The sequence below is a fragment of the Amblyraja radiata genome, chromosome 41, assembly GCF_010909765.2.
Source record: "Amblyraja radiata isolate CabotCenter1 chromosome 41, sAmbRad1.1.pri, whole genome shotgun sequence".
Lineage (NCBI taxonomy): Eukaryota > Metazoa > Chordata > Chondrichthyes > Rajiformes > Rajidae > Amblyraja > Amblyraja radiata.
Window position 1 is genome coordinate 7936912 of NC_045996.1, and position 22909 is coordinate 7959820.

The 22909-nt window shown below is 48.3% G+C and overlaps 1 protein-coding gene across 1 annotated transcript in view; it reads right to left on the reverse strand.

Moving 5' to 3' along the window:
- Window positions 1-11596, reverse strand: part of LOC116967725 (cyclin-dependent kinase-like 1) — an 18671-nt gene extending 7075 nt beyond the window's left edge. The window contains exons 1-4 of the mRNA XM_033014333.1: window positions 11412-11596; window positions 3695-3767; window positions 1791-1881; window positions 1-139 (exon numbers count right to left, since the gene is read on the reverse strand). The exon at window positions 1-139 is cut by the window's left edge and continues 62 nt beyond it. Coding sequence (XP_032870224.1) covers window positions 1-139; window positions 1791-1881; window positions 3695-3767; window positions 11412-11596 — 488 coding nt within the window. The remainder of the gene's footprint in view (window positions 140-1790; window positions 1882-3694; window positions 3768-11411) is intronic.
- Between the last annotated feature and the right edge of the window lie 11313 nt (window positions 11597-22909).

Sequence of the window (22909 nt, forward strand, 5' to 3'; positions counted from 1 at the left end):
CCGGAGATGAGCTCAGCGAAGACGCAGCCTATAGCCCAGACGTCCACGGGCGGGCCGTACTGGATGTCTCCAACCAGCAGCTCCGGGGCTCGATACCATCGTGTCGCCACATAATCCGTGTACTCATCTCCGGGCCCAGCTGCAAGACAAGGCCCAACATTAACACCGGGGGGGGGAGGGAGTGACAGCATCACTCCAAACTACAGACCCACACAGCTGCAGAGACCCCGGTCAATGATAGAGGTGTTGCCTCACAGCGCCAGAGACCCGGGTTCCATCCCGACTACGGGTGCTGTCTGTACGAAGTTTGTCCGTTCTCCTCGTGACCTGTGTAGGTTTTCTCCGAGACCTTTGGTTTCCCCCCCACACTCCAAAGACATACAGGTTTGTGGGTTAGTTAGCTTGGTATAAAATTGTAAATTGTCTCTAGTATGTGTAGGATGGTGTTAGCGTGCGGGGATCGCTGGTCCGTGCAGTCTCGGTGGGCCGAAGGGCCTGTTTCCGCACTGTATCTTTAAACTAAACTACGACAGCAGCCTGTTTTGCCTCAGATCAGGGAGTACATGGAGTTGGGTTTGACAGCAATCTCCACCCTCATTTCCATGGCCATTAAACCAAAGATGAAGAGTAAAAGGCCTGGATAGAGTGGACGTGGAGAGGATGTTTCCACTAGTGGGAGAGTCTAGGACCAGAGGTCACAGCCTCAGAATTAAAGGACATTCCTGTAGGAAGGTGATGAGGAGAAATATCTTTAGTCAGAGGGTGATGAATCTGTGGAATTCATTGCCACAGAGGCTGTGGAGACCAAGTCAATGGATATTTTTATGGCAGAGATAGATAGATAGATAGATAATTGATTAGTACGGGTGTCAGAAGTTATGGGGAGAAGGCAGGAGAATGAGGTTAGGAGGAGAGATAGATCAGCGTTGATTTGCTGAATCATAAAATTAAATGGTCTCCTCCCCTTTATCTAAGAATAAAGAGGAGGCCATTTAAAACTGAGATGAGAAAAAACTTTTTCACCCAGAGAGTTGTGAATTTGTGGAATTCCCTGCCACAGAGGGCAGTGGAGGCCATATCACTGGATGGATTTAAAAGAGAGTTAGATAGAGCTCTAGGTGCTAGTGGAGTCAAGGGATATGGGGAGAAGGCAGGCACGGGTTACTGATTGTGGATGATCAGCCATGATCACGATGAATGGCGGTGCTGGCTCGAAGGGCCGAATGAGCTCCGCCTGCACCTATTTTCTATGTTTCTGTGTTTCTGTGATTGATTAAGGTCAAAAGTGATAGGAGCAAAATTAGGCCATTCACCCCATCAATTCTACACCGCCATTCAATAAATGGTCACATTGCATTTGTCTTGCTTACTACCGATTTAAGGGCCTGTCCCACTTGGGCATCATTTGCGCGCACGTGATGTGTGCATGGCGTGCATTACCTGCGCATGGCGTGTGGTGAGGCTTGGTGGTATAGGCAGTGACGCGCGGCACCCCAGGATTTTAGGATGTACAACATTTTCGAACGCCACCTGCGTGAAGCCCGTGGGACAGGCCCTTTAACTTGCAAGTTAACTTTATGGGAATCCTGCACCAGTACTCCCAAGTCCCTTTGTACCTCCGATTTCTGGATTCTCTCCCCATTTAGGAAACAGTCGTGAATACGCAACGTGACGAGCAGCCGCCTCAGCACCGAGCCCCGCGGAACTCTGCAGAATGGCAGAGTGGCCTGAGGGGCCGAGTTGCCCGATTCTGCTCCTATTACTCATGAACGGATGAACGCAAGACTTACTCAGGATCCGTGCAAAGCCGAAGTCGCAGAGCTTGACCACGCCGTGCTTGGTGATGAGGATGTTCTCCGGCTTCACGTCCCTGTGGATGCACTGACAGAGACACACACACACACACACTGAGCCTGACGCGATCTCCTGGTCAACCCCCCATCCCACCCACCCTTCCATTCCCACACCGACCTCTCTGTCCTGGGCCCCTCCTCACTGTCAGGGTGAGGCCCAACGCAAATTGGAGGAACTGCATCTCATATTTCGCCTGGGCAGTGGTATGAACATTGACATCTCTTACTTCAAGTAACCCTTGCTTTCCCCCTCTCTCTCCACCCCTCCCCATCCTAGTTTTCCGACTGTCCTCCTGATTAAATTTTACTTTGCATGCCTCGTTATCAACTTCCCCTTGCTAACAATGATCTACATTTTCCTTGAACTTCATCCCCTTTGATCTCTCATTTTCACACCTTACCCTTCCAAATCTCCCATTTCCCTCCACCCCACCCCCCCCCCCACATCAGTCTGAAGAAGAGTTTCGACCCCTAAACATCACCTATTCCTTCACTCCCTAGATGCTGCCACACCCGCTGAGTTAGGTTAGTTTAGGTTACCTTAGGTTAGTTTTAGTGTCTACCTTAGATTTTTCCAGCATCTGCAGTTCCTTGTTAAGCCGAACCTAAAACTGGTTGAAGAAGCTTACCAAAATGGCGGCCAAGTTCCGCGACTCTCAGCAATGCTGGTCTCAGAAGTGCATCCACAATCGCTCAACCCTTTTAAACCTCCATTACACTGTGGACGGCTCGATTGTAATCATGTGTTGTCTTTCCACTGACTGGTTAGCACGCAACTACAGCTTTCCACTGTACCTCCGCACACGTGACAATAAACTAAACTGAAACGAAACTAAAACTATATGTAAAACTAAACCAGAAGCAAATCTACACACCCTCCACTGGGTCTCTGACTGTCGGTGCAAACATTGGACTCCCCGTCTGGTTCTATCCACCTGCTCAGTGGAGAGTTTATCACCATCTTCTCTTGTCAAGGAGTCATAGAGTGATACAGTGTGGAAAGAGGCCCTTCGGCCAAGCTTGCCCAGCATATCCCTGCTACACTATAGTCCCACCTGCCTGCATTTTGTCCATATCCCCCTCCAAACCTGTCCTATCCATGTACCTGTCAAACTGTTTCTTAAACGTTGCGAGAGTCCCAGCCACAACTACCTCCTCTGGCAGCTCGTTCCATACACCCACCACCCTCTGTGTAAAAACACAAAGTTGTGAGTCTGTGGAATTCTCTGCCTCAGAGGGCGGTGGAGGCGGGTTCTCTGGATACTTTCAAGAGAGAGCTAGATAGGGCTCTTAAAGATAGCGGAGTCAGGGGATATGGGGAGAAGGCAGGAACGGGTTACTGATTGGGGATGATCAGCCACGATCACATTGAATGGCGGTGCTGGCTCGAAGGGTCGAATGGCCTCCTCCTGCACCTATTGTCTATTGTCTAAAACGTTACCCCTCAGATTCCTATTAAATCTTTTCCCCTTCACCTTAAACCTATTTCCTTTCCACTATTAGGCCATTTGGCCCTTCGAGCCATTCAATGTGATCATGGCTGATCATCCCCAATCAGTACCCCGTTCCTGCCTTCTCCCCATATCCCCTGACTTCCACTATTCGATTCACCTACTCTGGGCAAGAGACATTGTGCATCTACCCGATCTAGTCCTCTGATGATTTTATAGTCCCTGCCTCAACGGCCTCCTCTGGCAGCTCGTTCCATACACCCACCACCGTCTAACAAAGTCCCACCATCATTGTGAACGTCTCTGGTCAATGTCCGCTTCACCCCGGCTGCAGGGACCCCCACTTTCCCCCCCCGCCCTGATCTCCGCTGCCAGCGAGCGTTCACTTACGTTGTGCTTGTGGCAGAAGTTGACGGCTTCTAGCGTCTGCCGTATGATGCTCTTGACCCGGTCCTCGGCCACCCTGGGAGGGGAGAGAGAAAAAAAAACAGTTGCCCCCGACAGTCACGTCTCACCTCAGTCCTGAACTGGGTCAAGTACGTCAGTGTAAGGGGAGCTTGACCCGATTCGGTTTTCTTTTAGAAGTCTTGCTGCATTATTTAAAGGACAGACACTAGGTGCAAGGAGCCCGATATTAATAGTCACAGAGGTCTCCTTTCACTCAACAATGTATTGTCTTTTTTCATATATCAGTGATTCCAGTCAGCAGTCACTCTGTGTACAAATTACATGCAAGTAGTGCCAGAATATTGTATTGTCATGTTTAAAGCTGACAAAACCAATTAGTGGATGAGAACACACAGCAGGACAAACTCACGATAGACACAAAGTACTGGAGGTGGACAAAGGTGCTGGAGAAACTCAGCGGGTGCAGCAGCATCTAAGGAGCGAAGGAAATAGGCAACGTTTCGGGACGAAACGTTGCCTATTTCCTTCGCTCCATAGATGCTGCTGCACCCGCTGAGTTCCTCCAGCACTTTTGTCTACCTTCGATTTTCCAGCATCTGCAGTTCCTTCTTAAACACAGTGCTGGAGTAACTCAGCGGGTCAGGCTGCATCCTGGAGAGAAGGAATGGGTGACGTTTCGGGTCTTGATTAGTACGGGTGTCGGGGGTTATGGGGGGGAAGGCAGGAGAATGGGGTTAGGAGGGAGAGATAGATCAGCCATGATTGAATGGCGGAGTAGACTTGATGGGCCGAATGGCCTAATTCTATTCCTATCACTTATGACCTTACGAACCTGGGTCTCTGATACTGTGAATCTCTGCCTTAAACATATCCACTGACTTGGCCTCCACAGCCTTCTGTGGCACAGAATTCCATAGATTCACCACCTTCTGACTAAAGAAATTCCTCCTCATCTCCCTCCTAAAAGAATGTCCTTTAATTCTGAGGTTGTGACCTCTGATCCTGGTCTCTCCCACAAGTGGAAACATCCTCTCCATATCCACTCTATCCAAGCCTTTCACTGTTCTGTACGTTTCAATGAGACCCCCCCCCCCCCCTCATTCTTCTAAACTCCAGCGAGTACAGGCCCAGTGCCGACAAACGTTCTGCCAAACGCAATCTGCTTCTGTGGCTAGCGTGCAAATATTCGTTTGGTTCGGACGCCATCTTGGACATGTGGCGATGATGTCAAGAGACGGCAGAATAAAACTGTCTGTATTCAGTGTCCTTGTAATGTGTTTATAACACTCGGATTAAGATGAGAATCTGACATATATTAGGAAACATGGAAATACCATGGGAAAGAAGTCTTTATGGATCTACCGGGGTGTTGAACATCCAGTTTGCTCAGTGGAATTCCACCCCTCCTTGGGTCAAAAGAGATGTTGAATTTGAATGGGCTTCCTTGAAGCTGAGGTGAAAGGTCAGGAATACACAGCTGTCCTTGGTTACGTTCAATATTTGAGTTATTTATTGCGGTCATAAAGATTTATCCTCCTTTCACGGAAGTGTACAGTCACAACACTTTTTTTTCTGCAGCTGTGCAGTCTTAATTAAACTTTTCATTTCAACGAGCGAGCCTGCCCCGAGCAATAAACTTGGAGATGTTTGTTGTGAGATGCAATGGGTCAATTGTGAACCGTCACTGGACTGGTTCTCCCAGCACTGGGCCTGTTGCAGCACTGGGCCTGTTCTCCCAGCACTGGGCCTGTTCTCCCAGCACTGGGCCTGTTCTCCCAGCACTGGGCCTGTTCTCCCAGCACTGGGACTGTTCCCCCAGCACTGGGCCTGTTCTCCCAGCACTGGGACTGTTCTCCCAGCACTGGGCCTGTTCCAGCACTGGGCCTGTTCTCCAAGCACTGGGCCTGTTCTCCCAGCACTGGGCCTGTTCTCCCAGCACTGGGCCTGTTCCCCCAGCACTGGGCCTGTTCCCCCAGCACTGGGCCTGTTCCCCCAGCACTGGGCCTGTTCTCCCAGCACTGGGCCTGTTCCCCCAGCACTGGGCCTGTTCTCCCAGCACTGGGCCTGTTCTCCCAGCACTGGGCCTGTTCCCCCAGCACTGGGCCTGTTCTCCCAGCACTGGGCCTGTTCTCCCAGCACTGGGCCTGTTCCCCCAGCACTGGGCCTGTTCCCCCAGCACTGGGCCTGTTCTCCCAGCACTGGGCCTGTTGCAGCACTGGGCCTGTTCTCCCAGCACTGGGCCTGTTCCCCCAGCACTGGGCCTGTTCTCCCAGCACTGGGCCTGTTCTCCCAGCACTGTGCCTGTTCCCCCAGCACTGGGACTGTTGCAGCACTGGGCCTGTTCTCCCAGCACTGGGCCTGTTCCGCAAACACTGGGCCTGTTCTCCCAGCACTGGGCCCGTTCTCCCAGCACTGGGCCTGTTGCAGCACTGGGCCTGTTGCAGCACTGGGCCTGTCATCCTAGCACTGGGCCTGTTCTCCCAGCACTGGGCCTGTTCCGCAAGCACTGGGCCTGTTCTCCCAGCACTGGGCCTGTTCTCTCAGCACTGGGCCTGTTGCAGCACTGGGCCTGTCATCCTAGCACTGGGCCTGTTCCACCACTGGGCCTGTCATCCTAGCACTGGGCCTGTTGCAGCACTGGGCCTGTTCCACCACTGGGCCTGTTCCCCTAGCACTGACCTGTTACTATGCTGAGCAGTCAAGCTCTGACTGTAAACATGCCTGGTGTCATGCGAAACACTACGGTTACTATGACAACCGCCGGCAGCCGGCAGCACGGTCTTCTCTCACTCTCTCCCAATCTCCCTCTCAGATTCTCTCTCACACACACAATCTCTCCCTCTCTCTCACAATCTCTATCTCTCAACATCTCTCAACCCCTCTCTCTCAATCAATCTCTCTCTCTCCCGCAATCAATCTCTCTCACTCTCGCCCCATCCCTCTCTCTCCCCATCCCCCTCTCCCTCTCTATCCCACTCTCCCTTCTCTCATACAGTGGTTCACTGCTCTCTCTTCCTGCTCTGGTCCATCTCCTCGTTGCCCTTCCAGCAGGATCTCATTGTTCTCTCTCATCTACAATGCTCCAGGCCCTGCCATTCAACGTGCACCTATTGCCCCGGGTGGTATTACACTCTCATTTATCTGCCATCCCTCAGCCCATCGGCCCAGATGATCAACATCCCATTCTTATCAATAGATGACTTTCTTCACGAAACCTCAAATTTAGTGGCATTAGCAAACTTAATAACCATGCCACCTAAATTCACATCCGTAGCAGCACAAAACAAACAAGAGCAGACCCGTGCTAGCACTGTGGTACACCACTGATTACACTGTTAGCTTCCAGTCTGAAAAACAACCCTCGATTACTAGTCTTAAATTGCCTACCTTCAAGCCAATTTTGTGTCATTTTGGCCATTTTAGAAACATAGAAACATAGAAATTAGGTGCAGGAGTAGGCCATTCGGCCCTTCGAGCCTGCACCGCCATTCAATATGATCATGGCTGATCATCCAACTCAGTATCCCGTACCTGCCTTCTCTCCATACCCTCTGATCCCCTTAGCCACAAGGGCCACATCTAACTCCCTCTTAAATATAGCCAATGAACTGGCCTCGACTACCCTCTGTGGCAGGGAGTTCCAGAGATTCACCACTCTCTGTGTGAAAAAAGTTCTTCTCGTCTCGGTTTTAAAGGATTTCCCCCTTATCCTTAAGCTGTGACCCCTTGTCCTGGACTTCCCCAACATCGGGAGCAATCTTCCTGCATCTAGCCTGTCCAACCCCTTAAGAATTTTGTAAGTTTCTATAAGATCCCCTCTCAATCTCCTAAATTCTAGAGAGTATAAACCAAGTCTATCCAGTCTTTCTTCATAAGACAGTCCTGACATCCCAGGAATCAGTCTGGTGAACCTTCTCTGCACTCCCTCTATGGCAATAATGTCCTTCCTCAGATTTGGAGACCAAAACTGTACGCAATACTCCAGGTGTGGTCTCACCAAGACCCTGTACAACTGCAGTAGAACCTCCCTGCTCCTATACTCAAATCCTTTTGCTATGAAAGCTAACATACCATTCGCTTTCTTCACTGCCTGCTGCACCTGCATGCCCACTTTCAATGACTGGTGTACCATGACACCCAGGTCTCGCTGCATCTCCCCTTTTCCTAGTCGGCCACCATTTAGATAATAGTCTGCTTTCCTGTTTTTGCCACCAAAATGGATAACCTCACATTTATCCACATTATACTGCATCTGCCAAACATTTGCCCACTCACCCAGCCTATCCAAGTCACCTTGCAGACTCCTAGCATCCTCCTCACAGCTAACACTGCCCCCCAGCTTAGTGTCATCCGCAAACTTGGAGATATTGCCTTCAATTCCCTCATCCAGATCATTAATATATATTGTAAATAGCTGGTGTCCCAGCACTGAGCCTTGCGGTACCCCACTAGTCACTGCCTACCATTGTGAAAAGGACCCGTTTACTCCTACTCTTTGCTTCCTGTTTGCCAACCAGTTCTCTATCCACATCAATACTGAACCCCCAATGCCGTGTGCTTTAAGTTTGTAAACTAATCTCTTATGTGGGACCTTGTCGAAAGCCTTCTGGAAGTCCAGATACACCACATCCACTGGTTCTCCCCCTATCCACGCTACTAGTTACATCCTCGAAAAATTCTATAAGATTCGTCAGACATGATTTACCTTTTGTAAATCCATGCTGACTTTGTCCAATGATTTCACCACTTTCCAAATGTGCTGCTATCCCATCTTTAATAACTGACTCTAGCAGTTTCCCCACTACCGATGTTAGACTAACTGGTCTGTAATTCCCCGTTTTCTCTCTCCCTCCCTTCTTAAAAAGTGGGGTTACGTTTGCTACCCGCCAATCCTCAGGAACTACTCCAGAATCTAAAGAGTTTTGAAAGATTATTACTAATGCATCCACTATTTCTGGAGCTACTTCCTTAAGTACTCTGGGATGCAGCCTATCTGGCCCTGGGGATTTATCGGCCTTTAATCCATTTAATTTACCCAACAACACTTCCCGGCTAACCTGGATTTCACTCAATTCCTCCAACTCCTTTGACCCCTGCTATTTCCGGCAGATTATTTATGTCTTCCTTAGTGAAGACGGAACCAAAGTAGTTATTCAATTGGTCCGCCATATCCTTGTTCCCCATGATCAACTCACCTGTTTCTGACTGCAAGGGACCTACATTTGTTTTAACTAATCTCTTTCTTTTCACATATCTATAAAAACTTTTGCAGTCAGTTTTTATGTTCCCTGCCAGTTTTCTTTCATAATCTATTTTTCCTTTCCTAATTAAGCCCTTTGTCCTCCTCTGCTGGTCTCTGAATTTCTCCCAGTCCTCCGGAATGCTGCTTTTTCTGGCTAATTTGTACGCATCATCCTTCGCTTTGATACTATCCCTGATTTCCCTTGTTATCCACGGATGCACTACCTTCCCTGATTTATTCTTTTGCCAAACTGGGATGAACAATTTTTGTAGTTCATCCATGCAGTCTTTAAATGTCTTCCATTGCATATCCACCGTCAACCCTTTTAGAATTAATTGCCAGTCAATCTTGGCCAATTCACGTCTCATACCCTCAAAGTTACCTTTCTTTAAGTTCAGAACCATTGTTTCTGAATTAACAATGTCACTCTCCATCCTAATGAAGAACTCAACCATATTATGGTCACTCTTGCCCAAGGGGGCACATACAACAAGACTGCTAACTAACCCTTCCTCATTACTCAATACCCAGTCTAAAATAGCCTGCTCTCTCGTTGGTTCCTCTACATGTTGATTTAGATAACTATCCCGCATACATTCCAAAAAATCCTCTTCCTCAGCACCCCTGCCAATTTGATTAACCCAATCTATATGTAGATTGAAGTCACCCATTATAACGGTTTTGCCTTTGTCGCACGCATTTCTAATTTCCTGTTTGATACCATCTCCAACTTCACTACTACTGTTAGGTGGCCTGCACACAACACCCACCAGCGTTTTCTGCCCCTTAGTGTTTCGCAGCTCTACCCATACCGATTCCACATCCTCCAAACTAATGTCCTTCCTTTCCATTGCGTTAATCTCATCTCTAATCAGCAACGCTACCCCACCTCCTTTTCCTTTCTCTCTATCCCTCCTGAATATTGAATATCCCTGGATGTTCAGCTCCCAGCCTTGGTCACCCTGGAGCCATGTCTCCGTGATCCCAACTATATCATAGTCATTAATAGCTATCTGCACATTCAACTCATCCACCTTATTACGAATGCTCCTTGCATTGAGACACAAAGCCTTCAGGCTTGTTTTTACAACACTCTTACCCCTTATACAATTTTGTTGAAAAGTGGTGGCCCTTTTTGATTTTTGCCCTGGATTTTCCGGCCTGCCACTTTTACTTTTCACCTTGCTGCCTATTGCTTCTACCCTCATTTTACACCCCTCTGTCTCTACGCTCACACATTTAAGAAACCCTTTCCCTTTAACTCCATCCTCCACTAGCCCATTCGAACTACATTTTGCCCTGGATCCGAAGTGATCAAACCTTTCAGACCAGCCTACCTTGCAGTAGCTTGTCAGAGGCCTTGCTGAAGCCCAAGTTGACAACATCTATCGACCGCTCTCCCCTCATCAATCTTCTTGGTCACCTCTGCAAACCCTCAATCATCTCAGGCACAAAGTCATGCTGACTATCCATAATCAATCCTTGCCTATCCAAAGGCACATCGATCCCATCTCTCAGCACGCTCTCCAATAACTTACCCACCACTGATTTTGAGTGTGAAGAAGGGTCTCGACCCGAAACATCACCTATCCCTTCGCTCCATAGATGCTGCCTCACCCGCTGAGTTTCTCCAGCATTTTTGTCTACCACTGATTTTAAGATTCACCAGCTTGCAGCCTAGTGGCACGATGGTAGAGCTACTGCCTTAGCTGGTTCGATCCTGACTACAGGTGCCATCTGTACGGAGTTTAGTTTAGTGATACAATGCTGAAACAGGCCCTTCGGCCCACCGTGTTCGCGCAGACCAATGATCCCCGCACGTTAACTCTATCCTACACACACCAGGGACAATGTGCAACTATACCTCTTGTCCTTGATTCACCTACTAAAGGTACTATAGGAGATAATCGCTCACCACAACTGGATTCAACAATTGAAACATAGAAACATAGAAAATAGGTGCAGGAGTAGGCCATTCGGCCCTTCGAGCCTGCACCGCCATTCAATATGATCATGGCTGATCATCCAACTCAGTATCCCGTACCTGCCTTCTCTCCATACCCCCTGATCCCCTTAGCCACAAGGGCCATATCTAACTCCCTCTTAAATATAGCCAATGAACTGGCCTCAACTACCTTCTGTGGCATAGAATTCCGCAGATTCACCACTCTCTGTGTAAAAAATGATTTTCTCATCTCGGTCCTAAAAGACTTCCCTCTTATCCTTAAACTGTGACCCCTAGTTCTGGACTTCCCCAACATCGGGAATAATCTTCCTGCATCTAGCCTGTCCAACCCCTTAAGAATTTTGTAAGTTTCTATAAGATCCCCCCTCAATCTTCTAAATTCTAGCGAGTACAAGCCGAAGATACAATACCATAGACACAATAAATAAACAGAGACTGATTCCGCGCAGTATCTCTAAACAAAACTAAACTAACCTAAATGAAAGACTCACCCCCGGGGGTACTTGTCCAACTCGTTCAACACGGTTTGGTCACAATATTCAAAGACCAGGTGCATCTTCCGCTTGTACCGAAACACCTCCAGCAGGTTCACCAGGTTCACGTGCTTGAGTTTCTGTTGGGACACAAAGGCAATGATGATGGAAGCGGCCAAACGCGCACAGTCACCTCCCACCATCTCAAACCCGGCGCAACTTAACCAACCCCCAGGGGCTGCACAGTGGTGCAGCGGGTAGAGCTGCTGCCTCACGGCGACGGAGACCCGGGTTCGATCCGGACCTCAGGTGCTGTCCGCGTGGAGTTTGCACGTTCCCCACCCCCCCCCCGTGACCGCGTGGGTTTCCTCCGAACACTCCAAAGACGTGCGGAGGGTGGGCTTAGCGAGGGAACGCGCCCTGTCCACGGGGGAGTTCCGGGACCACAGGGTGTTGAATGCATCCTCAATAAGGATTGTAACATAGTTGTATAGTAGTGTATTAAGGATATATGTTTGTATTGTATTATGCTGGTGGGTTCTGGTCTGTTTTATTGTAGTGTAAATATAATTTTTTAATAATTAAACACATTTTTTGATATTAAAAAAAAAAAAACATGCGGAGTTTGTGAGTGGCCCTCTGTAAATGGCTTTAGGTGTATAGGGACTAGATGAGAATATGGGATAAGATTGAACGAGTGTGGACGGGTGGTTCGAGGATCGGAGACGGGACCCGACGGGGGGGGGGGGGGGGGCAATAGACAATAGACGCAGGAGGAGGCCATTCGGCCCTTCGAGCCAGCACCGCCATTCAATGTGATCATGGCTGATCATCCCCAATCAGTACCCCGTTCCTGCCTTCTCCCCATATCCCCTGACTCCGCTATTTAGCTCTTTCTTGAAAGCATCCAGAGAACCTGCCTCCACCGCCCTCTGAGGCAGAGAATTCCACTGACTCACCACTCTCTGTGAGAAAAAGTGTTTCCTCGTCTCCGTTCTAAATGGCTTACCCCTTATTCTTAAACTGTGTGGCCCCTGGTTCTGGACTCCCCCAACATCGGGAACATGTTTCCTGCCTCTAGTGTGTACATGCCCTTAATAATCTTATATGTTTCAATGAGATCGCCTCTCATCCTTCTAAACTCCAGAGTGTACAAGCCCTGCTGCTCCATTCTCTCAGCATATGACGGTCCCGCCATCACGGGAATTAACCTTGTAAACCTACGCTGCACTCCCTCAATAGCAACCTGTGTGGCATCAGGTCTGGTTCACCGCTACGAGCGGAAGATAAGACCGTTCGATGAACTTTTTGTAAGCTTGTCGGCGCCAGAAACGTGGCGACTCTTTGTGTAATGTCTACCCGAGTTCTGCTGTGTGATGTTACTGGGTTGTAGGGAACACAAAGCATTTCACCGTACCCCGGTACAGGTGACAATAAAGTTTCATTGAATCATCATGTGATCGGTGGTCAGCGTGGGCTCGGAGAACAGAAAGGCCCGTTTCCAGGCTGTATCTCTGTAAACTTCAACAACCTTCCCTGTTAATGAAAACACTTATGGATAAGTACCGGCACTCTCTGTCAGTTAGATTATTAGAGGACTATAAAGCCGAGCCTGAAGACTGCAACGACCAGGTTCAGGAATAGCTACTTCCCCACAGCTATTCCCCTCAGGCTATTAAACCTGGCTCGGACAAAACTCTGAACATTAAAAACCCATTATCTGTTATTTGCACTTTATCAGTTTATTTATTCATGTGTTTTGTAGTCAATGCCTACTATGTTCTGTTGTGCTGAAGTAAAGCAATAATTTCATTATCCTATACAGGGACACATGACAATAAACTCACTTGAACTTGAACTTGAGGAGGTACAGGTCATTGGGCCCATTACTTCTGCCCCACACTGAAAATGACCTTGGCCTCTCGACTCCAGGTCTCATCCCCATTTATTTTGTTGGTAGAGATACAGCGCAGAAACAGGCCCTTCGGCCCACTGAGTCCATGCCAACCAGTCCTCCGCACGCTCTAACACTATCCAACACACACTAGGGACAATTTACAATTATACCAAGCCAAATAGCCGACAGACCTGTACATCTTTGGAGTGTGGGAGGAAACCGGAGCACCCGGAGAAAACCCACGTGCCCAAGGAACAGCACCTCATATTGTGCTTGGGCATCTTACACCCCTATGGTATAAACATTGACTTCTCTAAGACTGAACCATCCTAGCACAACCAGAGAGCAGTGCTGAACAACTATCTACCTCATTAGAGACCCTTGCACTATCTTTGATCGGACTTTACTGGACTTTATCCTGCACTAGATGTTATTCACATTCTACCCTTCATCATATATCTGTACACTGTGGACGGCTCGATTGTAATTAAGTATAGTCTTTCCACTGACTGGTTAGCACGCAACAAAAGCTTTTCACTGTACCTCGGTACACGTGACAATAAACTAAGATAGACACAAAGTGGAGTAACTCAGCAGGACAGGCAGCATCTCTGGAGTGAAGGAATGGGTGATGTTTCGGGTCGAGACCCTTCTTCAGACTTCTCCAACTTCACGAAGCCCTTGCTTTCCCTCTCCCTCCACCCCTCCCCTTCCCAGTTCTCCGGCCAGTCTTCCTGTCTCCGACTACATTTTTATCTCTGCTTGCTTTGTTGTCACAGAGAGTTGCGAGTCTGTGGAATTCTCCACCGGTGGATGCCGGTTCTCTGGATGCTTTCAAGAGAGAGCTAGATAGGGCTCTTAAAGATAGCGTAGTCAGGGGATATGGGGAGAAGGCAGGAACGGGGTACTGATTGGGGATGATCAGCCATGATCACATTGAATGGCGGTGCTGGCTCGAAGGGCCGAATGGCCTACTCCTGCACCTATTGTCTACTGTTACATTCTCCCAGCTAACAATGGTCTATTCTACATTGTTCTTGATCAACATCCCCTTTGTCCTGTTTTCACACCTTACACCTCCTTATCTATATCTCCCTCTCCCCTGAGATCAGTCTGAAGAAGGGTCTCAACCTGAAACATCACCCATTCCTTCGCTCCCTAGATGCTGCCACACCCGGTGAGTTAGGTTAGTTTAGGTTACCTTAGGTTAGTTTTAGTTTAGTTGTCTACCCTCGATGCTGCCTGTCCTGCTGAGTTACTCCAGCATTTTGTGTCTATCTTCGGTTTAAACCAGCATCTGCAGTTCCTTCCTGCACTGATGACTTGATATGGCAATCCAGAGGCTGGCTTACACACACACACACACACACACACACACAGTAGCCGGTGGGTACCAGGACTCTCCTCACTGAGGCTGGAGAAGCTGAATCCTAGCCAGGTTCTCACAGCACCAACCTCATCCCACCCACCCTGCCTGGAGCTACGAGCTGCTGCCTGACTGCCTTGCCACCATCTGCCTGTAAGAGATACCCTCAGCTAACAGCATCCCACCTTGCTGTCAATGGCTGTCTAAACATGGTGCACTCCAGCTGTGTCGATGGGTTTGTTCTTGGGCAGTGAGACGTGACTGATCCCTACCTGCCTCTCACATCCCAGCTGCTCCATGAAACTTGAGGGACCGCAATCCGACCGTGACATTAATTTTACAGAGTGCAGAGTCCCACTGCACCCCCCCCCCCCCCCCCCCCCCCCCCCCCATCCACTCCAGGAACGAGCGGGTTAGCACAAGAGGCATAATTTGAGGAAGGACATCCTTGTGATTGAGGCAGTGCAGCGTAGGTTCACGAGATTGATCCCTAGGATGGCGGGACTGTCATATGAGGAAAGATTGAAAAGACTAGGCTTGTATTCACTGGAGTTTAGAAGGATGAGGGGCAATCTTATAGAAACATATACAATTATAAAAGGACTGGATAAGCTAGATGCAGGAAAAATGTTCCCAATGTTGGGCGAATCCAGAACCAGGGGCCACACAGTCTTAGAATAAAGGGGAGGCCATTTAAGACTGAGGTGACGAGAAAAAACTTTTCCACCCAGAGAGTTGTGAATTTGTGGAATTCCCTGCCACAGAGGGCAGTGGAGGCCAAATCACTGGATGGATTTAAGGGAGAGTTAGATAGAGCTCTAGGGACTGGTGGAATCGAGGGATATGGGGAGAAGGCAGGCACGGGTTATTGATTGGGGACAATCAGCCATGATCGCAATGAATGGCGGTGCTGGCTCGAAGGGCCGAATGGCCTCCTCCTGCACCTATTGTCTATGTTTCTATGTTTCTTTGATCTGCAGTTCCTTCCGATACACAAAGGAATTGCAGATGCCAGTTTACAAAAAGAGAGCAGTGGTGGGTGGGACTCCCCTGGAGAGGTATGTTGGTGACGCATGCTTGGAGTGGCTGGGGTGGAATCACAAGAGGTGGTTCTGCCAGTGAGTCAGATGCCCACTGGTTGGATCTGCCACCCTGAGCTCTGACAAGCAGAAATACTAAGATGTGGCATGGTGGTGCAGCGGTAGAGTTGCTGCCTCACAGCGCCAGAGTCCCGGGTTCCATCCTGACTAGGGGGCGCTGTCCGTACGGAGTTTGTACGTTCTCCCCCTTAGGTTTTCTCCGGGTGCTCTGGTTTCCTCCCACATTCCATAGAAGTACAGGTTTGTAGCTTAATTGGCTTCTGTAAGACTGTAAATTGTCCCTGGTGTGTAAAGTGCAGGGATCGCTGGTCGGCACGGACTCGGTGGGCCGAAGGGCCTGTTTCCACGCTGTATCTCTAAAATCGAAACTAAAAGGATGAAAGTGAAAGATCAGAAGCCGGGTCAAACCTGAGTGGTTTCCCAATGCTCTGGTAACAGGCGTACACCAACCACACAATGTATGTCAAGTCTGACTGTCCCTATGGCTACAATTATACACACAAACACACGCACTCTGAGATTTACAGAGCGGAGGGTGGCAACTGTACAAAGCAACAACACTGTCGGGAGAGTCAAGAGGGTTTAATTATCATAAGTACCGAAATAAGACCGATTAAATTCTTAGACTGATGAAAAGTATAGGTGGCACACCAAGACAAAAAGCAGAGCAGATCTCAGGATAATCGGAAACAAAGAGCTAAAAGGGTTGGGGAAGGTGACTTTCCATATGATCGTGAGTCCCACTAGTTCTGGCCCATTGCTCTGCAGTAGTTAAACATTTCACAGACACAATGTAATGAATATTTTATTCAGCACCGCACAAGCATAACTCTGCAATTCCCCAGCAGTGGGTTAAATGTTAGCCTTAAAAGCCCTGTCCCACGGTACGAGTTCATTCCAAGAGCTCTCCCGAGTTTAAAAAAAATCAAACTCGTGGTAAGCACAGAGGATGAACATAGCGGGTACGTCGGAGCTCGGGGACGTCTCTTAGCGGCTTGTAACGCTAACGGCAGGTACTCGGGAAACACGGTAAGCTCGTGAGGACTCGTGAAGATTTTTCAACATGTTGAAAAATGTCCACGAGAGCCCCGAGTACCTACGAGCGGCCATTACCGTAAATCTCAGAGTTCGAATCAGGGGAAACTCGGGGGAACTCTTGAATTAGCTCGTACAGTGGGACAGCCCCTTAACACTATCCTACACAAACTAGGGACAATTTACATTTATACCAGGCCAATTAACCTACAAACCTGCACGTCTTTGGAGTGTGGGAGGAAACCGGAGGATCTCGGAGAAAACCCACGCAGGTCACAGGGAGAACGTACAAACTCCGTACAGACAGCACCCGTAGTCAGGATTGAACCCGGGACTCCGGCGCTGCAAGTGCTGTAAGGCAGCAACTCTACTGCTGCGCCACTGTGCCGCCCATGTTAAAGGCTCACGCATTCTAATCACACTCTAGATACGCAAGCATGTCATCGAGGGTGTCAGGGGTTACGGGGAGAAGGCAGGAGAATGGGGTCAGGAGGGAGAGTTAGATCAGGCATGATTGAATGGCGGAGTAGACTTGATGGGCCAAATGGCCTAATTCTTCTTCTATCACTTATGACCTTATAACTCAGTGCTGTGGCAGAGGGGATGCAGTATTTTGTGTCTATCTTCGGTGTAAACCAGCATCTGCGGTTCCGTACAATAGACAATCGACAACAGGTGCAGGAGTAGGCCATTCGGTCCTTCGAGCCAGCACTGTTAAGATTGTTAAGAGCTTGGACACACTGGAGGCAGGAAACATGTTCCCGATGTTGGGGGAGTCCAGAACCAGGAGCCACACAGTTTGAGAATAAGGGGTAAGCCATTTAGAACGGAGACGAGGAAACACTTTTTCTCACAGAGAGTGGTGAGTCTGTGGAATTCTCTGTCTCAGAGGGCGGTGGAGGCAGGTTCTCTGGATGCTTTCAAGAGAGAGCTAGATAGGGCTCTTAAAGATAGCGTAGTCAGGGGATATGGGGAGAAGGCAGGAACGGGGTACTGATTGGGGATGATCAGCCATGATCACATTGAATGGCGGTGCTGGCTCGAAGGGCCGAATGGCCTACTCCTGCACCTATTGTCTATTGTGTATTGTATTGTCTAACACTCCAATCTGCAGCCTGGTATTTATCTCCGTGAACTACTTGTGTACGACTGGATTGTACTAATGTCTGGTATAATTTGAAGGCAAAGCTTGTCACTATCTGAATGTATGTGAGAATATACCAATGCCATATAGTTGGGCCTTGGTTTAATGGCCCACTCCTGCACCTATTGTCTATTGTCACCGCCATTCACTGTGATCATGGCTGATCATCCCCAATCACTACCCCGTTCCTGCCTTCTCCCCATATCCCCGGACTCCACTATCCTTCCTACGCACGGGAGAGTGTGGGTGGTGCGGGATGCCACAGGTGGCTACGTAAAGGAAGAAGTGGCAAAAGTCAGCCAGCCCCAGGGTTAAACTGAAGGGTGTGTTTATTTACACTCCAAACAATCGCCTTTCATTGAGCTCAATGGCCAATTATTGTCAGGGACAGGCAGAAGGAGCTGAACAGAAGCAACTGCAGATTAAATGACTGCTCTACACTTGAATGATCTGAAGTGAGGCTGGACCATTAACATATTATATTACAGTCACACATGAGGAAGCTTCACTCTTCATTTAGCTTTGGTGCGATCCTGCACGTCAATGGAAATTGCAATCGGAGGGAAGTAGTCCTGTGATTGCCAGCTCTTGTACCAGACCCATTATTATTGTGTTTAGGCAGGAACTGCAGATGCTGGTTTAAACCGAAGATAGACACAAAAAGCTGGAGTAACTTATAGAGGATCAGGCAGCGTCTCAGGAGAAAAGAAATAGGTGACGTTTCGAGTCAAAACCCCTCTTGGACCTGTGACCACGTGGGTTTTCTCCAGGTGCTCCGGTTTCCTCCCACGCTCCAAAGATTCAGATTCAGATTCAAACTTTATTGTTATTGTGCAGTGTACAGTACAGAGACAACGAAATGCAGTTAGCATCTCACCCAGAAGAGCGAACATGGAATAATGAGCAATAAATATATATATACATACATACAGTCGTTGTAGTGCAATTTTTTTCGGGGGAAGGAGTGTCCGGTGGGGGGTGACTGGCAGTCACCGAGGTACAGAGTTAAGTCATGTAACAGCCGCAGGGAAGAAGCTGTTACTGGACCTGCTGGTCCGGCAACGGAGAGACATGTAGCGCCTCCCGGATGGTAGGAGGGTAAACAGTCTGTGGCTGGGGTGAGAGCAGTCCTTGACGATGCTGAGCGCCCTTCGCAGACAACGCTTGCAGACGTGCAGGTTTGTACTTAAATTGGCTTGGTATTTATACAAGCCACTAACACAATCCTACACACACTAGGGACAATTTACACTTATAAGTGTCATTTGTCCCCTAGTGTGTGCAGGATAGTGTCATGGGCCTGTCCCACTTAGGCGATTTTTGAGGCAACTACAGGCGACTAGTTTGTCGCCACATGTTCGCCGGTGGTCGCAGTCTCCTCTGTTGTAGCATCTTTCTGGTTGCCGCTAAATTTTCAACATGTTGAACATTTTTCAGCGACAGTGGGTTTGATGCCAATGAGCGTAGCTTGACTTCTCCTGACGCAGGTTGTTGCAAGGGTGACGTTGGTTGTTGCCAGTTTTTCGGTGACCTGCTACAACTATGACAGTCGTCAGCAATTGCCTAAAGAATCACCAAGTGGAACAGGCCCATTAATGTGTGGGGATCGCTGGTCGGTGTGGACTTGATGGGCCGAAGGGCATGTTCCCTCGCTGTATCTCTAAACTAAACTAAACTAAAGAATTATAGAAGCAGGCCACATATCAGTCTGAAGAAGGGTCTCGACCCAAATCATCACCCATTCCTCCTCTCCAGAGATGCTGCCTGTATGGCCATTCTTGCCATAGAGGGAGTACAGAGAAGGTTCACCAGACTGATTCCTGGGATGTCAGGACTTTCATATGAAGAAAGACTGGATAGACTCGGCTTGTACTCGCTAGAATTTAGAATATTGAGGAGGGATCTTATAGAAACTTACAAAATTCTTAAGGGGTTGGACAGGCTAGATGCAGGAAGATTATTCCCGATGTTGGGGAAGTCCAGAACAAGGGGGTCACAGTTTAAGGATAAGGGGGAAGTCTTTTAGGACCGAGATGAGAAAATCATTTTTTACACAGAGAGTGGTGAATCTGTGGAATTCTCTGCCACAGGAGCTAGTTGAGGCCAGTTCATTGGCTATATTTAAGAGGGAGTTAGATGTGGCCCTTGTGGCTAAAGGGATCAGGGGGTATGGAGAGAAGGCAGGTACAGGATACTGAGTTGGATGATCAGCCATGATCATATTGAATGGCGGTGCAGGCTCGAAGGGCCGAATGGCCTACTCCTGCACCTATTTTCTATGTTTCTATGTCTGCTGAGTTACTCCAGCATTTGGATCTATCTTCGGTTTAAACCAGCATCTGCAGTTCCTTCCCACACACAAGATCATTGAGCTCACTATGTGTGTACCAGATCCTAGTTAACGATTTAAGTCCAGTGTCCTCGAAAGCTCTTGCAAGATGGTGACAGAGCATGGCGACACTTTGTGTACTGGTTTAGTTCAGAGTTTAGAGATACAGCGTGGAGACAGGCCATTCGGCCCTCTGAGTCCACACTAACCAGCGGCAGCACTATCCTACACATTAGGAACAATTCATAATTTTTACTGAAGCCAATTAACCTACAAACCTACTTACACGTCTTTGGAGTGTGGGAGGAAACCGGAGCACCTGGAGAAAACCCACGCGGTCATGGGGAACACGTACAAACTCTGTACAGACAGCGCCCGCAGTCAGGATCGAACTTGGGTCTCTGGTGCTGTAAGGCAGCAACTCTACCGCTGCACCTCTGTGGTCCCAGAAGAGGATCTAAGTAGGCCATTCGGCCCTTCGAGCCAGCACCGCCATTTAATGTGATCATGGCTGATCATCCCCAATTCGACCACCCCCATTTTTTTAATGTCTACTCCATTTGGAAACCTAGCTCTATTCTGCGCTTGGCTATTTTTCTCTTGGCTCTTCCTGTTATACTTGTGAGTGTATTGATTGAATTCATGTACGGTATTTTTACTGGCTTAATTATATAGAACACAAACAAAAGTATTTCACTGTGTCTCGGTGTACGTGGCATTAATAAACCTGTTCCAATACCCAAGTAATTGTCTGATTCATTGTTTGAATGTAAACATGGATCTGTTTCCAACTTTCGGGATTTGAGTTCCAATCATAAGTTTAACCTTACAGATCATTTTTTATTTGCCGTTAGACAAAAATGCTGGAGAATCTCAGCGGGTGAGGCAGCATCTATGGAGCGAAGGAATAGCGATTTCCTTCGCTCCGTAGATGCTGCTTCACCCGCTGAGTTTCTCCAGCATTTTTATCTACCTTCGATTTTCCAGCACCTGCAGTTCCTTCTTAAACATTTTTTTTGTCAATTACTTTAATTCTACCTCTTCTGCCAGAGGATAAAGTTTTCAACTTGCCCGTCATATTTTTATGTTCAAGGAGCAGAATTAGGCCATTCGGCCCATCATGTCCACTCCACCATTCAATCATGGCTGATCTAGCTTTCCCTCTCGACCCCATTCTCCTGCCTTCTCCCTGTAACCCCGGACACCCGAACTAATCAAGAATCTGTCAATCTCCGCCTTAAATACATCCACTGACTTGGCCCCCACAGCCGTCTGTGGCAATGAATTCCACAGATTCACCACCCTCTGCGGACAGACTCTCTCTCCCTCTCCCTCTCTCCCTCCCTCTCTCTCTCTCTGTGGGGCAAACAAAGTGATTGATGCAGACGCATTCTTGCAAATCCAATAGCACACTCCAACTCCCTTGGCAAAGACATTGCAAATTCCTTCACTGAAGGAAGGTTTATCAAAAGCAGGAGCAATGGTGCAACAATTTGCATTTTGTAAACCACCTCCCATTTATTTAAATAAAAGACCACTCATGCACAACTCCCCCACAACCCCATCCCAGTACAAGACCACCCCTCCAGATTTGTGGCCATCATTTATCCTGCGAACATCACAACAATGATCTGTATTTTGTCATTGCTGTTTCCGACATCTAGTGATACACAAATTGTCTATTTTACAGCATTGGCTGCCCTCTCCCCTCCCTGATGGACATTTACACCTCCCGCTGCCTCAGCAGGGCGAAGAACATCATCTAGGGCAGCTCCCATCCTGCGTTTGGCCTGTTCGACCTGCTGCCCTCAGGGAGGCGCTATAGGTGCATCAGAACAAGGACAAACAGACTCAAGAACAGTTGCTTTCCAAAAGCCATAACCTCCCTGAACTCACACATGTACTGACTTCACAGCCTAACCCCCGGACTTCCATCTATCCACCTACTGTAATTTGTACTGTAACTGTAATTTTTTTTAAATATGTGCAATAACCCATACTGTATATAGGAATCCTATTTATTCACTCTATTCATCCATTGTCTTTTTATAGATATGTATATAGTGCCGCAGAACTGTGCACCTTATCCCCCCCCCCCCCCCCCCTTTTGTTTTGTTTTGTTTTTTGCACTAATTACATGTCTGCACTGAGTAGGAGCTGCTTTTAATCTCATTGTATATGTGTATAGTGACAATAAAATGGCATTCTATTCTATTCTATGTCCTCGCTGGTCGATAGACAATAGACAATAGGTGCAGGAGTAGGCCATTCGGCCCTTCGAGCCAGCACCGCCATTCAATGTGATCATGGCTGATCATCCCCAATCAGTACCCCGTTCCTGCCTTCTCCCCATATTCCCTGACTCCGCTATCTTTAAGAGCCCTATCTAGCTCTCTCTTGAAAGCATCCAGAGAATCTGCCTCCACCGCCCTCTGAGGCAGAGAATACCACACACTCACAACTCTCCGTGTGAAAAAGTGTTTCCTCGTCTCCGTTCTAAATGACTTACTCCTTATTCTTAAACTGTGGCCCCTGGTACTGGACTCCCCCAACACCGGGAACATGTTTCCTGCCTCTAGCGTGTCCAAGCCCTTAACAATCTTATATGATTCAATGAGATATCCTCTCATCCTTCTGAACTCCTG